The sequence below is a fragment of the Setaria italica genome, chromosome IX (assembly GCF_000263155.2).
Source record: "Setaria italica strain Yugu1 chromosome IX, Setaria_italica_v2.0, whole genome shotgun sequence".
In the NCBI taxonomy this organism is placed as follows: domain Eukaryota; kingdom Viridiplantae; phylum Streptophyta; class Magnoliopsida; order Poales; family Poaceae; genus Setaria; species Setaria italica.
This window is the reverse complement of record NC_028458.1, coordinates 9,112,064-9,128,918: the sequence shown is the minus strand read 5'-3', so window position 1 is coordinate 9,128,918 and position 16,855 is coordinate 9,112,064. Positions and strand designations below refer to the sequence as shown.

The 16,855-nt window shown below is 47.3% G+C and overlaps 1 protein-coding gene and 1 long non-coding RNA gene across 2 annotated transcripts; both read left to right on the top strand.

Moving 5' to 3' along the window:
• The first annotated feature begins 3,839 nt into the window (after nt 1-3,839).
• On the top strand, nt 3,840-11,718 carry LOC111258423 (protein FAR1-RELATED SEQUENCE 5-like). The gene is made up of 3 exons (XM_022829647.1): nt 3,840-4,050; nt 9,577-10,978; nt 11,670-11,718. Exons 1-3 carry the CDS (start codon nt 3,840-3,842, stop codon nt 11,716-11,718), a joined length of 1,662 nt encoding a protein of 553 aa, XP_022685382.1.
• Nucleotides 11,719-12,419: 701 nt separating this feature from the next.
• On the top strand, nt 12,420-12,836 carry LOC111255734. Its single transcript, XR_002675619.1, has 3 exons — nt 12,420-12,463; nt 12,579-12,659; nt 12,758-12,836. It is a non-coding gene; the product is annotated as an uncharacterized LOC111255734 (long non-coding RNA).
• The last annotated feature ends 4,019 nt before the right edge of the window (nt 12,837-16,855 follow it).

Sequence of the window (16,855 nt, the reverse complement as noted above, 5' to 3'; positions counted from 1 at the left end):
TGGTTCTGTCCCTCTGGACCCAACGCGATGATAGCCTTCCTTTTGTTCCTTTTGTCCCCCTGGCCCTTGTCAGGGCAGGGGTGCTTCTCTTCCTGATGGGCGGCCGTCTCCCACGGAGGGGGCAGGGCCTGTGCTTTGGCCTCTCGTGCGTACTTGTTGGTCAGGGCAAACACCCCGGCCACTCTCGATGTTGTGGGTCTCGAACTATCCCCTCAGCCAATGGTCAGTGAGACCTTGCTTAAAGGCGACTATCACTGAGGTTGGGGTGATGCGGGGGATTGTGTTGCGAACTTGGTTGAAACGTTGTATGTGCTGTCGCAGCGTTTCGTCATTATGCTGATGAATGGCAAGGAGATCGCTCTCCATGCCAGGGCGGGTGAATGAACCCGCAAAGTTAGTGATGAACTGCTCACTCAGGTCTGCCCACGAATGAACAGATCCCACAGGCAGGTTCATGAGCCACGACCGTGCTGACCCACGGAGGGCGACATGGAAGTAGTTGGCCATGACCTTCGGCCCCCCACCGGCAGCTTGAATGGCCGTCGTGTAGATTTGGAGGGACTCCTCCGGGTCAATGGTTCCGTCGTATTTCTTCAGAATCTCAGGCTGGAACTTGGTTGGCCAGTCGACTCGGCGGAGGTCGGCCGTGAACGCAAGGCACCCGGCCCCATAGGGGCCAGCATCGTCATCCCCATTCATGTGGGTCCTCCCTTCTCGCCAAGAATCCCCCCTAGGGGTGGATTCTGATGAGGCTTGGTCTTCCATTCGGGACAGCTCGCAATGCCGCTCCCGGCTCTACTCTACTGTGACTCGCGCATCCTTCCTCGAGCGGTTTCGCTAAAGGAGGGTGCGCAGGTCCTGCAACCCAGAGCAGCAGGGAGACATGATGTACTTCCACGAGCGGCTAAGGGATGGATGGCGGGTCGAACCGGTGGGTGCCGGAGGAGGGCCTAGGTGACCACCAGGGCATCTCCTGGCAACAGATTGTCAAAGTCGAGGAGGTGGCGGGCGCAGGAGCTGCGCCAATGAGCTGCTACCTCGACGTGTTTGTTCGCCTCCTCCCGGAAGTGGGCCACCCAACCCATGGTGGAGACCGTTCCACCGGAGACCGAGTGGGGAGTGTTGATGCGTGGCGGCGTTGAAGCTCCGGCGTCCGGCCACTGCGGAGCAGGGACGGGTGTCGCCAACTGCGACGCTGCCGCCCGTCGGCAAGGTGTTTCTTGCCCACCGCTGGCTTCGCCATTTGACACACTGTGGTGATCCCTGTGATGATTTAAACAGCTCTCCATCGCCTCTGCCCTGATGAGAAGCTTCAAATTACAACGCACCACTATCCCCGTACCTGGCGCGCCAGCTGACGGTGGTCAAGCACCAAGAGCGGGGATCCGATGGGACCTCCTTTAGAGATCTGGCCTAGGGTTTAGTTCGCGCGTAGGGATTTGAGAGACGTTGAGGGGAGTTGGTGTAGCTGATTGCCCTCAGAGAGTTTTTAGACAGATTCAAGCCACTTGGGGCGAGCCTTGCACCTCAATCCATCTGTTTACATTGTGTGTGTGAATGCGGCGACCCAATGGCCACCCTTCTTGCTACAATTCCTCTGACGCGCCATCCATTTGCCCTGACACTCCCTTCCCTTGGTACGCACAGCACCGGAGCACTACGCCAAAGTCTTCTGTATGTCAATTCAATATTTTACCATCTTACTTTGGTAATTCTTGCTTTTATCAACCCAGCCCCAACGTCCCGGGATAGGGAGCATTGAACCTGGCTCCCAAGGACCTTCCCGAGAGCCCTTTGCCGCTTTCCGGGTCCATAGTGTGGGCCCGCCCTTCTTACAAAGTCCCCGGAGGGACTTTTGCTGCCTCCTAGGTCCTCAATGTGTGCCTGCCTCTTTCGCAGAGGGTAGCCGGGAGCTTGGCGGGGCGCTCTTGACACGAGGGTGGCGCCCGCTGCCTGTTGGACGGGACGGGTGAGGCCGTCAGTCCCCGAGGCACCCAGGCGCATCCCATCAACCGTAATGATGGTGTTTTCATGGGGATGCAGCGCCTGCTGATGGCCTACCTCGACTGTTGCGTCCTTCTCATGCCAGGATACGCCACCGCTTGCTTAGCTGCGAAGCGAGCCTTCCCGGGAGGCCTCCTCGGGCGTGTCCCGTTCCCATCACTTGGGCCCTCGGCAGGTCCCGCAATGTGGAAACGATATTTTTCTGGTCCTTCCTGGGCTTCGTATTTGGGGCCCATCTCCTTAGTGGGCTCCATGAAGAGGGAACCTTTTTCTGCAGGTGCGCCTCAACTGTAAGTGCGTCCTCGGGGGACCCCCGTTCCCTTGGCGCTGACAACTTCTTAAGGGCTATATTTTTATATTTTTATAGATTGTGTCCGTCTCTTCATCAGTCTCTCAGATTTTGTATTCCAATGATTATTGTTTTTATCCAACAATCTAGATATCTATACATCATATTATCTCTCTTCCTTGTCTGCTTCTCTGTTTCCGCCGCAGGAATGTAAGCACACAGCCACCGTTATCTCTGCTCTTTCCCTTGACGTCCTCGCCCTGCCGCTACCTCAACCTCGCTGGTGTTGTGTTCAGAATTGGCGCAATGGCGCGATCTACTGATGGTCTCCTCCCTCCTCTTTTGCCCTCCCCTCTCTCCTCCTAGGACACGTTGGCGACATCTTCTTCAACTCCGATTGTTCAAGCTCCCCACAACCTTCGCCTCCCTTTACGACTCCGGCAGCGAACCAGTGCCTCCAATGCCACTGCTAACTTGTTGTTGGCCCACAACGCTCGTGCCTCTTTCACCGCCCACCGGGGGTCTTCTAGTACCTAGCTCTGATGGTGTCTTCACCACTTCCACTCCCCGACATCTCTATCGCCTCCACTGCCGACCAACAAGCCACCCCGAAGCTCCCTCTACAGTCGAGCAATAGAGTTAAATTAGCTAGCCGTTTGGATTCTCATTTAATAGGTGGTGGATCTATGATTAAAAGTCTATTTTTGACTTCTCTGCCTTCTCCTTTCTAGGAGGACAAAAGTAACTTGTAGTAAATATTAGCTTCTTTTAGTCCAAATTAGCTCCCTTTAACTAATTAATAGGCTAATAGTTAGTTGAGATTTTGACTAATAACTAGCCTACCTATTAGCATCCACATTTTGATGAGTACTAATTTTTAGTCTTTTCGTTAGCCCCCCCCCCCCCACCCCAAAATTCTCTCCATCTCAGGTATAAGGGTTCTAGGATTTTCAAACAATACAATGGAAAAATTGCATGTGAACCTCGTTAACAGCATAGTGCACATTAATATATATTTTAGGATAAATTTCAAATATTGACTAATTTACCGATGGAGATGCCGTTAGTGTACGATCCATATATCTTGCAACAAACCTACCTACCAGTACGAACATATATGGTTCATAGGATGGTCTAGCGTTGCCCGGTTTCTACATCGCGTTGAAGGGTCTCCGGATTCATGTTTCAGACAGAAGTAGTCCGGAGGAAGCGTGCCGGACGTATGGGTGGTAAAAGATTTTCTAATTTAGCCTAGCGAATTTAAACATCATGCTTAATAAAAGCTGAGCTGAAACACTATGGGTCTATTTGGATACTCTGTGTTAAACTTTAGCAAGGTGTTAAAATTTAACACCCTCAAATGGAGTGTTAAAGTTTAGCACGTTGGAGTGTTTGGATGGTCTGCTAAACTTTAATACCTTAGATTAGAAATGACAATTATACCCCCACTCCCTTCCTTCCTTCCTCCTCTCTCTTCTTCTCTCCCGCTACCACCGCCGCCGCCTCCCTCCCCGCTCCTCCAGATCCACGCGCCGGTGGAGGAGGCATGGCCGGGCAGAGCCCGGCCCCCGCCACAGCGAGCTGCGCCTCGACGGTGCAGCGGCAGGCCACGTTCAAGGGGAAGTTCCGCGGCGGCTGGATCGAGGGCCAAGGCGTGTTCGTCGGACCCGACGGCACCACCTACCACGGCGCATGGGTGGCGGACCGCTGCCACGGCATCAGCGCCAAGAGCTACGCCAACGGGGACTTCTACGAGGGTCAGTGGCAGCGCCAAGAGCTACGCCGCCGCCTCCCTCCCCGCTCCTCCCCGCGGGGAGGAGAGAGAAGGGGGGCAATCAGGGAATAAGTGGACTACGGGACCAAGTTTAACAACTTTTAACACCCTCTTGATGTGTTTATGAAATTGGGGGTATTAAACTTTAACACAACCCTTTTAACACATGTGTTTGGGAGCCAATGTGATAAAAATGTGTTCAAAGTAGGGTGTTAAACCTTAACACCCTCTATCCAAATAGGTCTATATGATCTTGATCTAAAAATAAAAATAGATAAGGTTAAGTTGGATTGTGAAGGAGGTATAAGGGTCACGATCCATTACCATTCCTAGACCCGATAATAGTTACCACGGTAAGTGGACAACTCCTTAACTATATGCTAGAGAGTACAGTGCGAGCCGGTTCGGACAGAATAATCTCATTGCGCAGTGCGGTTATTTGTTGCAACCCTGTCAAAAAGATTACTCTGTTTGTAGCACCAAAAAGGGTACGCTGAAGCGTAGAAAGAAGATAGGGCAGGTCCTGGGCAGAAAAGCAAGGACGACTGAATTGCCGTGCACCGCCCAAATCTCTCGCACTCGCACTCACAGCCCGTCACCCCCTACGTCACAAAGGCCAGTACAAGCATCGACGCGCGCCGCGCTGTCGTCCCTGGAACCAGCGACGACGTCGACGACGTCCGCGCGGCATGCATGCATACATACATAGGTACATACATAATATATATATATATATATATATATATATATATTATATACTATTTTCTTGTAACACACCTGGGTGCAATATGTAGAATGCATCCAGATCGGCGGACACATCAGGTTGGAGCAACCACCCAACCGAACATATATGGAATTTTTTTGTATCTTCCACCTACCATGTAAAGCCACCTAACATACAAATCCAACCTAACATGCATGGAATCTTTTGTTGGTTCAAATATTTGAAATAAATTTTCTCCTAAACCGTAATCCCGATTGACAAACTGTTTGTCGCATCTGACTTAAAAAAAATATGCTTAACAAAACTAGATATAATATGATATATTTTTTATCGTTTAAGCGAGTTGCATATCAATGTACTACCGTTTGCAACTCTGTCTACCACCAAGTTGCAACTAGTTATAACTCTATGTATTATATGCTCTGGTTATTATAATCACATCAAGTTGCAATTCTGAGTTGCAATCATATCTTATTGCAACCAGAGTACCAACCGTGTTGCAACCGAGTAGTAACTAGTTACAATCAGTAGTAAGTGGTTGCAATTGGGTAGTAACTGGTTGCAATTCTATTCAGTAGGAAGCATATCTGGGTGCAATTAGAGTAGTAACTGGGTTGCAACTGAGTATTAAATAATTGCAACTATAAGTAACAAGTGCTAAATAGGCTACAATCAAGTTGTAATTGGGTTGCAAATGTTCTTGCAACTCAAAGTACAACTTAGTTGCAATTACATATTTAAAAAAATTCATCAAATATAGCCCTCATGGATCTCGTTGTGTTAAGCATATTTTTTCCACAACCTGCTTCAAACGGATCTAAAATCGGATCTGCGATTTAGGAGATATCGCATTTTTTCGTTTTGAATTAAGAAAAGATTCCTGCATGCATGCTTCCTAGAGGGTGGGTTAAACTCTGAGGTGGCATCATGTGGTTGGTTGTCGAGTTGCAATTAGGTTGCAGACGTTCTTGCAACTCAAAGTACAACTTAGTAGCAATTATATACTTAACAAAAAGCTTCATCAAATATAGCCTTCATGGATCTCGTTGTGTTAAGCACATTTTTTTCAACAACCTGCTTCAAACGGATCTAAAATCGGACTTGCAGTTTAGTAGATATCGTATTTTTCGTTTTGAATCAAGAAAAAATTCTACATGGTGGGTTGAGTTTTGAGATGGCACACGTAGAGCAGAGGATTTTACAGAATGCACCGGTGCATTTTAGCCTCATATAATATAATATAATATAATATAATATAATATAATATAATATAATAATCAAAGCGCACCCCGCGCGCGGTGTCACTGTCCGTTACGTGCACCGCGACGTGGACGCGGTCGACCGATGGGCGACGGGGCAACCGCCGGCGGGCCGCGAGGGCGTAGGATCGAACACAAGAGTTGGTGTCGCCGTTGCGCACCGCACAGGTGGGCGCTCTGCTACAGCGCGCCCGATGGCTGCCCTTCCTCCTCGTCGGCCGGTCGGGCCCGATCGAGATCTCCCCGGCCACGCGGCGGCGACGGATCGTCGATCGGCATGGGCCACTTCCGGAAACAGAAACACTAACGCACGACGCGACGTCGCTTTGGGGCAGCGCCGCACTTGCGTCGCTTCACTCGCCGTGCCGGTCCATCAATGAATTGCGCCGCGATTTGCCTTCATCGATGGATCCTCTTCTCATTGATCAGGCGGCCTAGCCAGCTAGAAACGGCCGGACCAGCAGGCAGGGTCGGGGTCAGGCGCGTGCCGTATGGCCATGTGGCCGTGCCCCGTCCCCGCTCGGCCTCGTGTCGTCCACGTCAGGTCACGCCGACCTCCAGCCGCGCGCGCGCGCAGCCATCGACGTGGAAAAGAGAACCAAACGACATTGCCTGCTCGACGCCTGGTGGAGGCTGCCGGCTCATTCGTTTGTTGGCATGTGCAAAACTGATGCCGAGATCACGGTGATCGATCGAGGTCGTCATCACGGCGATAATAATCGATCAGACCCGGCACCTGATGATGAAGGCTCTCTGGAAAATACGATCGATCAGATCGATTCGCCCGTGAACTTGCCGTAGCAGACATGCGTCTTCACGGGAGTATGTAATTAATGCTGCCGCCAGCCGGCCATTACGAGTGGCCGTAGATCGTCGTCGGCCAGATACACATGCATGCGGCCTCACGAGTCCGTACACTCGTACAGCACCTGCTGCAGCTTGGTCGGCCAGCGGTTGGCTCCTACGGATTGGTCATGTCAGCACCTGATTGTAACTCCGATCCCATTTACGGAGTAGAGTAGCTGCCTGGCCCTGGAGTATACCACACACCCGAATAGATCCATGATGGCGGGCCACATCTCGCCATCTCATCCGTACGCAGCGCGCGCGCACGGCCAAGCAGAGAGCATTATTGTTTCATCATCGTATACGTGATGTATGATGAAGTCAGTACTACTGCTCCCACTTAGACCCCGTTTGGTAGGACTTCTTAAAGTGCTTCTCCACCGACTTTTGGTGAAGCCCTACCAAAGGGTCAATTTCAAAACGGCTTTACCACCAAAGCCGGAGAGAAGCCGCAAAACGGCTTACACTAGAGAGGAGAAGCCCTCCTCTCTCTCCAAGCATTAAGTGATCTGAGAAGTTGTTTTACCAAACGTTTTGCAAAACAGCTTCAACTTCACTAAAAAAGTCACTCCAGCGAAGAAGCCGAAGCCGTTTTATGAGAAGCCGAAGCTCTACCAAACGGGGCCTTCATTAGGATTGTATAATACTGAGAAGAATTCGTTTGGTGAGCGGTGGCGGAGGCAGGATTTCAAAGTTGGGTATTCCCAATTCTTAAGTCAATTTTCTCTTCCAGGACATGGAAAAAATTCCTTTGTTTCCAAAATTAAAATATAACAAATTGTTCGAGCTAAACACATCTCAAATGAAAAACTACAGTATTTTTAAAGAATTCCTTCAAGGCTCGGTGATGTCATTGTCCTTAACTTGCAAGAAAAAATAACTCGCAGCAAATGTTTATCAAGACTAATCGGCTCTTGCGTCGCGGTTGATGAAACTAGCATATGTGCCTTCACATCTAATTCCCACAAACATTTCAAATCGCCTCATTTCGGCCTCATTTTTCAAAGTTCACCACTTTTATTGTGCCTGTGTGGCTGTGAGCACTATTTTCCTACAAGAACATACACATTACGTAAAATCAAATGGATATATATAAGATCATCAAAAGTATTATCAAGACAAACGTACATCTATGATTATTGTCATGTTTATAGAACATAATTGAGCTCTTTTACTGTGGACAATACTACCGGTTGGTAGTATAGAGTATAAGTCCTTTTTTAGTATGGATAAAATAGTAATTAGCGCGGTATATATTATTCGGAGTATATTTGTTCCGGTCCTTTTTCCCGCACGCCAGAGCTCCCGCGATCCATTCTTCACGCGCCGCCGGCCTCCCGTCGCCCGGACGCCGCTCCGCCCCCGCCCGCACGCCACGCCGCCGGTCTCCCGTCGCGGGTCGCGGGGGCGCTGTTCCGCGACCGCCTGCTCGCCGCCCCGACCCCGGCCGCACGCCGCGCCGCCGTCTCCCGTCGCGGGCACCGCCGGGACACCGCGCCGCCTTCTCCCGTGGCGGGCACCGCCGGCACGCCGCCCCGACCCCCCCGACCCCGCCCGCACGCCGTCTCCCGTCGCGGTCACCGCCGGCACGCCGCGCCGCCGTCTCCCGACCCCGCCCAGACGCCGCGCCGCCGTCTCCCGACCCCGCCCAGACGCCGCGCCGCCGTCTCCCGACCCCGCCCAGACGCCGCGCCGCCACCTCCCGCACGTCGCCCCGTCCGTCGCGCCGTCACCGCTCGGCCACCGCCACCGCCGCCTCGCCGGCACCGCCCCACACGCCGCCACTCCCCCACGTCCCACATATCCAGTAACAATTCCAGGAGGTATTCATTTATGCAACTATGAAATTCTTTGTTATTTTTATTTACGAATAAGTGTGAAATATCATATTAATTGTTCCCTTACAAGGAATTTACAAGTTTCAGGTATTTCCTAGCCTACTGTAGAAAACTGAGTTTCATTGAACTTGTACTTATTTAAGCGAGAGAAATAGCAACAAAGCTTTAACTTACGTATAACCTAGCACTGCAAAAAAATTTTAGAAGAGATTATAGAGCTGTAGCAAATGGAACCACTACTGGACTAAAGCTACCAGTCCCAATGAGGTTATCAGATGAAAAACCATTAGTTGCATGGGCCAATTCAGCATAAGATTCCCTCATGTGTTGTTCATCAATGACTGAGCTCTGTTGGTTTGCTGTTATTTTTTTATTCTCTCTGTATAATGAAGACAGTGCAAATTCTAAAATGCAACAAAAACACAACCACTGCATATGGCAACTATTATGGCAAGTTTTTGCAATGGCTTATTCCTTGAGTGGTTAGAGCAGGGTGGCAATTTCAGTTGAGGGTTACCACCACAAAGTCCATCATTTCCAGCATTGGTTAGGTCAGAGGTTGTATTGCTTAGCTAATTGCTGCTGATTATTTTAATATTAACCTGCAATTGCTGATTAGTTAGGTTGGGATGAAGGACTTCAGTTCCGTCCTATGTTGATACGAAGGTATTATTTGAAATGGTTGAAATACCTGTAATTTTTTTTGTTGAAGGTTACCGTAATGGAGGCAGAAGGGTACGTTAGCCTGGAGGAAACTAAAGAATATAAGTGTATTGTAGATCAGACTTTTATGAGGGAGGAAGATTTCTATGAGTTTTACAATGATTATGCATACCATAAAGGGTTCAGTATCAGAAAGGGCAGAGTTAGGTACAAGACAGGCACCAAAGAGGTGATATGGAGAAGACTCATGTGCTCCTGTGAAGGATATAGATCTGTTAAGTACTTTGAAAGGATGGATCAAAAAAGACAGCCGCGTGCCCTCACCCGTTGTGGATGCACTGCTAGGCTTGATGTGGAGTGGAGTGAAATTATTGGCACCTGGTATGTGAAGGACTTTGTGGATGTCCATACACATGCCCTTGCAAAACCAGAGCATGTTTTTGTTTTGCGGTCTCATCGAGGGCTTAATGATCCTCAGAAAGCGGAGGCAGTAGAACTGGGACTAGGTGGGCTGCGTCCATTTCAGATCATGGACGTAATGGAGGCCAGCCACGGTGGTCCATGGGAGACTGGATTTCTTTCGCAGGACTTGTACAATTTCTTTTCAAGGTACAAGAAGGGAAAGGTTGAAGGAAGCGATGTAGAATTTGTGTTGAATCATATGCGTCAGATGCAAGAGAAAGATCCGGAGTTCTTTTTCACATTTAGTGTGGATGCACAAGGCAGGTTGAAGAACCTATTTTGGTCGGATGCACAGTCGCAGATAGACTATGGTGTTTTTGGAGACGTCGTTGTATTCGACAGCACTTACCGAGTGAACCGGTACAATCTTCCGTTTGTCCCTTTTATAGGAGTTAACCATCATCGAAGCACAGTTGTCTTTGGTTGCGGTATTTTATCGGATGAAACTATCTTGTCATACGTGTGGCTCCTCGAGGCTTTACTGGAGGCAATGCACCAGAAGCATCCAAAATCCTTAATTACTGATGGGGACGCAGCGATGATGAGAGCTATTGAGATTGTCATGCCTGATGCAGATCACAGATTGTGCAGTTGGCACATAGAGCAGAACATGCTGAAACGGTTCCGTGGTTCGAAGCTCAAGGATTTCAGGAAGTTCATATACCATGCAATGGAGGAGGGTGAATTTGATAGGCTTTGGAGAGAGTTTAGAGGTACCCATAATATCAAAGAAGATAACCTATGGGTAAATAGGATGTACGAACTTAGAAGGAAGTGGGCTGCCACGTTCACAAGAGGGAGACATTTCTTGGGCATGCAGAGCAATCAGAGGAGCGAGAGTCTGAACTCAAGGCTTCACAACCATTTAGACCGAAAGATGTCCTTAGTTGATTTAATGGAGCATTACGAGTTTTGCCTATCACGCATTCGTCGGAATGAGATTGAGCTTGATGCGAGGGCTCTATGCTCTATCCCATTCACTAAGATTTCTGCTGATGTTCTTGAGAAAAGTGCTGCGCAGATCTTCACACCAACTATATTCCAGAAAGTGAGCTTCCAGATAAAAAAATCAAGTAATTGGTCGGTGACAGAGGTGACATTGCAGAATGGGTGTTTGAGGTATGAGGTTTCATTGCAAGGCAACAACAAGCGTTCGTTTCACGTGACTTGTACCTTTGGGTCATCGTTGGTTGATGCTAGATGCCATTGCCGGAAGCTGGAGCGGGAAGGAATTCCATGTGCTCATACTTTCTGTGTCATGAAGTATTCTTGTATAGAGAGCATCCCTCCTTGTTGTGTTTACGTGAGGTGGACTATGAATGCGAAGAGTGCTTTCCCAACGGAGATGCGTACCAATACGCATGTTTGGACTGAACAAATGGATCGTTACCATTCCCTTCGCTCAAAGGGCAATCGTGCTTTATTCAAAGTTTCTAGGAGCCAAGATGAGACGGATAGGGTAATGAAGTTACTTGATGATATTTTGAAAGAAGACACGCAGGAGCAAGGGATGGAAGAGGAAACAACATTTGGGCCATTGCCGGCTCATTTCTCAGCAGCCAACCAGCCCGGTGGCACCAAAGTACTTGATCCGGTGAAGATTGTTTCGAAAGGTGCTCCGCGATCCAACAAGAGGTGGAAGGCAAGCCATGAATTCTGGGGAACTTTTTGACAATGTGCAGGTTAGATAGTTAAATTTTTTATTTATTCATTCTGATGTTGTATCTGGGCAGTTTGTTTGTGCTACCTTGCTCATTGGCTCCATGAAATAATTAACAAATTCCTCATTGGCTCCTTGCTCTTTGTATAGGTACACAGATTTATCTTCTGGAGATAAGCTTACAGCTTCATTGATATAGAGGACACTGACCCTTGTGCTTCGCTGATTGCAGCTAGTGGAACTCGAAGAAAGCAAACACAAAAGAGCTATTCAGTGCCTTTTAATATTCATAAGGTTTGGGCCAGTATGACCATAATTATGTTACTGTCAATTGGTCCCAAGGTTCATTTGAGGCCATTAGTGTTGTCCTTTTTCTTCTTGAAAGAATTTCCTTTGATTGGATAGTAACAATTATTTATAAGGTACCAATTACTTGTTTACTGGTCTGAACTTTAAGTTCGATGTTGTCTAACCTGTTAATTCCAAGGACCAAAGAAAAGTTCGATGTTGAGCATTTTATTTATGGAAACTCTTGTATCCACAGAGAACTCGAGATCTTGATACAGTTGGATTGCTCGATCAGTTACCAGCATTACAGCAGCTTCTTTTTCGATTACTTGGTTGCCAGGTAATTAATCATTGTTATCCTCTGTAGAAATACACCAGTTTCTGTGTTCCAGAGTTGCCATTGACATTTAAAAGGTGCCTTGCTGACTTTTTCGTTTATTTTATTTTTATCCATAAGTGTCATCATCTTATAACATCATAATTCAGCATGCACTATCAATGGTGTTACTGGCAGGTTGCTCTAGAGAGTGTTAAGATCCAAACGGCCATCAATGATGCAATACTCAATCTTGTTGACAAGGTGGGGACTGCGGGCTTGCTGCTTGTCAGATTATTTTTTATGGGCACTTGACATGTATAAAAGAGCAATTAGCCCGGTAAATCATCATTCCTTTTCTGCTTGTGCTTGATCCATTTAACTTTTTTCCATTAGTTGGTCATCAGAAATCACATGCTTCGTGGCTGATTTTTTTTTTATTTACTGTTGTACAGGCAGAACAACTTTCGGAATTTTATGAAGTGTGTAAAAGTATACATATTGGGCGTGGTGAGCGATTCCTCAAAATTGAACAGGTTTGGCTGATTCTCTAATGATCGTCAGTATGTACTTTGTTGTCATATTCTGTGCGAGAAGCTTATTGATAACCTATTGGTAACACCAAAACAAACAGCCACCTGCATCGTTCCTGGGAGCTATGGAGGAGTATGTGAGCAATGCCCCCCTTGCTTCAACAGTTCAGAGAAATCAGGTTTGCAACTACTAAAAGCTTGTACTATTTGTTTCAGTTTCCTGGGATCTTAGTTTTCTGTTACTATGTATAAGCAAGATGTTTCTGGCTACTCTATTGAAGTCACTTGAAGGCAGATTTTGATGGTGTATTTATGTCCATTTCTTTGTTTTTTAGGCTGAAGAACCATCAACGCCACCGCCTCCAGCTCCAGAACCTGAACCTGAGCCAGTTAAAGAAGTTCCACCCACAGCTGAACCAACAGATTTGCTGGTAACTTTCGATGGTACTGCACTAGTCAGGAAACCGGTCATTAGCACTTGATGGCAGCTTTTACTTACTTCGACAAAGATGGAAGTGGTTATATCACAGTTGACAAGCTTCAACGAGCTTGTGGAGAAAATAACATGGAGGACTCTTTCCTGGAAGAGATAATTTTAGAAGTTGATCAAAACAATGTAAGTTGATTGTCTTTTGGAAAGAATATTAAATGTATATATTCTTGAACTCAGGATTTCTCAAGATTATCAAATTATTAGAGGTGAAGTTAAAATTTAGAGATTATAATATGTGGGCAAATGGTTTTACATTTTGTGATCTTTCGTTTGTCCCTTCTGCGCGCCCAAGATGATGTGCACTAGCAGTCAGTGATGGTAACTAAATATTAGGTGAAGCGATATCAATGTCAGCATCAGTGTCATCTGAGCAGCAGCAGCCATTTGTGGACGATGAGAGAGCTGATTCGGAGCTCGTGGCTAGCTGTTCTTGCTTGGTGCATGACAGCATGAGGCGATGTACGAAAAGGAACAGGTGGATTTGGAGTCTGGAGCTCGTGGGCACATGTGCGGCTTGTGTTTTTGTCTTGCTGTTGGCTCTTGCCAATTGCCATGCTGGTTGCTTGCATCGCAGGTTGCATCAGTTCTCGATCCTTGATGAATTCTTCTTCGTCGGCTTCTTCCTCAACAGGAACAGCAGCAGCAGCGCGACAGGAAGAGAAAGACCGAAGCAGATCATCTTGTGCTCAAATTCTTCAGGCCAGGCAGATCCACTACCAGGAGAAAGATCCCCGCAGCAGCTGAAACCCCATCATGTTCGTCGACATCGATCACATCATCTTGGCCGATCTGATCAGTTTCGCGCTACAGGACACACACGAGATCAAATTCAGGTCGTCCACAACCATGTTAAAGTACTTTCTCAAGGTATAAAATTATGACGTCCCAGAAATTCAGAACCGGCAGTCAATCTGACAATAGACCTTAACAGATATAGAATTCAATTTGAAAACTAACTCTATCCATCATCTCCAAAGACATAATTGACACGTAAAGATAATAAATTCAAATTACAGATATCCGAATAACCACACAGGACAAATTCCTATATAAATAAATACCCCCCATCTATCTCCATCTCCATCACGCCTCCATCTCCAACTCCTGACGCCTCCATCTCCATCTCCTCACGCCTGCATCTCCTGACGCCTCCATCTCCTGACGCCTCCATCTCAACATGGAGCAGAACCATACACCTGACGCACAACACAAGGAGCATGCCCCACCTGCGCGACTTGATCCAATTACACCTGCGCCATCCTATCCAGTAAGTACAATCTTGCCTGCAACAACAGTTTATGATCAGTTTATTATATTTGTCCTAATTTATTCATCAGATCCATTCATCCCAGGGAAACAATGGGGTACAGACCATCTATAATGGTAACTTGGAGGATAACACTGATGACGAATCAGATTATGAAGACCCTATCGTTACCTTTACTGAGAACCCATTCACCTATCCACCCAAGATTGGAAGGAAGCCAGTAAAATTTTTTTCTGCTCTTTTTGTTGCCATCATCATATTTTAAACCGTTATGATTTAATTAATCACAATTTTTAGGTGTCAAAGGCCTATGGTGACATAATGGCCAAATTACACGCCATGGATACCCGGGAATACAGGGACTACAACTACCTAAAAACTGCACAGGATTCAATCTGTCAGCAAGTGAAAGAAATTACTAGCGCCTTTCACACAATTCAACGTTCACTGATTGACATTAAGTGCTACAACCAGGTAGGTTCTGATGAATTTTGAATCCTAAATGTGAGTTTGACTTGCCTACTCACAACCTTCTAGCCTGAAGAGCAGATCAACGAATTAGGATTGACACAACAGAATGTACCACAAGGGCGACTGATTTCAAGCACAGCCGGGGAGGCACCTAGGCCAATTGATGAAAAAGTAAGTAAGTTCTATGAGCATGATACTAAACCAGGTCCCTATGATAGCACAAAAAGGAGGCGAGGCGAGTGGGATAAACCTGATGTAAAGAAAGGTAATATGAAGTGTTTCCAATCTATAAAGTATGACATTAATTTATATCGGTAGCTGATACTATGTGATGATGTGATTGCAGAGTTCAGCTGTTTCATGGATGAATTTCTTCAAGTTATGAATATGAACAGAGGCAATGATGATGATATCATTATCAAAATAAAGGGTATTGTATTAACAAGAAAGGAGATTCACACTTTGACTATAAAGTATGACTACGACTCTTTCAAAAAATGTTTAGATGGCAAGGTCTGTCCTTAAACATTGTTCTTACTGTCCTGATCAATTAATGGTTCTGATGCTTCTGTATTATATTGCTCTATGTCAGTTGGCACCTCCAGCTGCAATAAAATAACGATGCATCAAAACTGTAATTAGTAATTAGATGAAGGCAAGCTCATACAGATAATTATTGTATCATGCAGATAGTAGATGCACGCATACATGACATGCGGGGGAAGATCCCGGACGACAAACGGATGTTCACCAATGTTTACCTGGAGACCACGCACATGCCTGCAAGGTTCCAGTACACACAGAGACATGAGGCTGAGATATGTGAAGAAGAAACAATGCACAGGCGCGCAGTTGCATTTAAATACGTCAGTCATGAAATGGTACGACATAGTTAATTAACTGCTAGTCAATACTATCATGCGTTCACTACTGACTACGACATTTGTAGGTATTTCTCCCAATGCGTGTGCAGACACACTGGTTCTTGGTGGTAGTGAACGCTTATTTGCGAACTGTACAAGTATTGAACTCAGACAAACAATTCGTTGGAAAAATAGTGCAACAAGTCAGGAATATGGTGAGGTTTAAGTATGCTCTGTACTGTTCCATTTTGATTGCACATTCTGAAATAACACATAATATGAAATAGGTTGAAGGCTTGCACTGTTATTTGGATATCATTCAAAACGATGAGAAGGAGGACTACCATCGGTGGAAGGATTTCAATGTCAAGACCTGGGACATCGACATGCTGGATGGATTACCGCAACAGGAGGACAGGACATCATCGGGCCTATTCATGCTCAAGTATATGGAGCACTGGAATGGTTACAGACTACAAAAAGGCTTCACACAGAACCTTATTGATGAGTTCAGATCTAAGCTTGCAGCTATACTGGTGAACTCGGTCTTCAATGAGGAGCAGACTATGAAGGGATCCCCTGAGATCTAGTTCGACTCTTACAATTTAAAAAGTTATCTTCAGTTTTAGTTCCTACAATTTAAGTGTACTGCTATTCAGTGTGTTACATGCTCGTTATCGCAAACAAGTCTGCAAACAAAGAATTCATGAAACACACATTAAGCATCCTGACCTTGTCCTTGTCCGGGGAGGGGATAACACACAGGAGGGGGGCGAGCTGGGAAGGGTCCTTGCCCGTGGAGTCGTGGACGCTGGCGCGGAGCCGGCTGAAGTCGTCTGCCTGGTCGGCGCCGGCGGCAGAGCTACTGCTGCTGCTTGGGGTCGGGCTCCCAGGCGAGCGATGCGGGGCGAGGGGGCGGCGCGATGCGGAAGGCGACGGAGAAGGTGGACGCGCAGGGGCGGAAGATGAGGTAGACGGCGCCGGCGAAGTCGGCGGCGAGGAGGAGCAGGAGCAGGCGCGGCGGAGGAGGCGGCGCCGCGCCGGATGCGCGGCGAGCTTCTTGGATCGGCGCGCGGTCCGAGGGGCGGCGACAGTGAGCGCTGCT

Bases quoted from the DNA above. Each gene is read 5' to 3' on its own strand.
- LOC111258423 (XM_022829647.1), top strand. From the start codon at position 3,840: ATGGCCGGGCAGAGCCCGGCCCCCGCCACAGCGAGCTGCGCCTCGACG. The intron at 4,051-9,576 runs GTCAGTGGCAGC...CATACCATAAAG, and splicing joins CAACGGGGACTTCTACGAGG to GGTTCAGTATCAGAAAGGGC. The intron at 10,979-11,669 runs GTATGAGGTTTC...CTCTTTGTATAG, and splicing joins TTGCAGAATGGGTGTTTGAG to GTACACAGATTTATCTTCTG.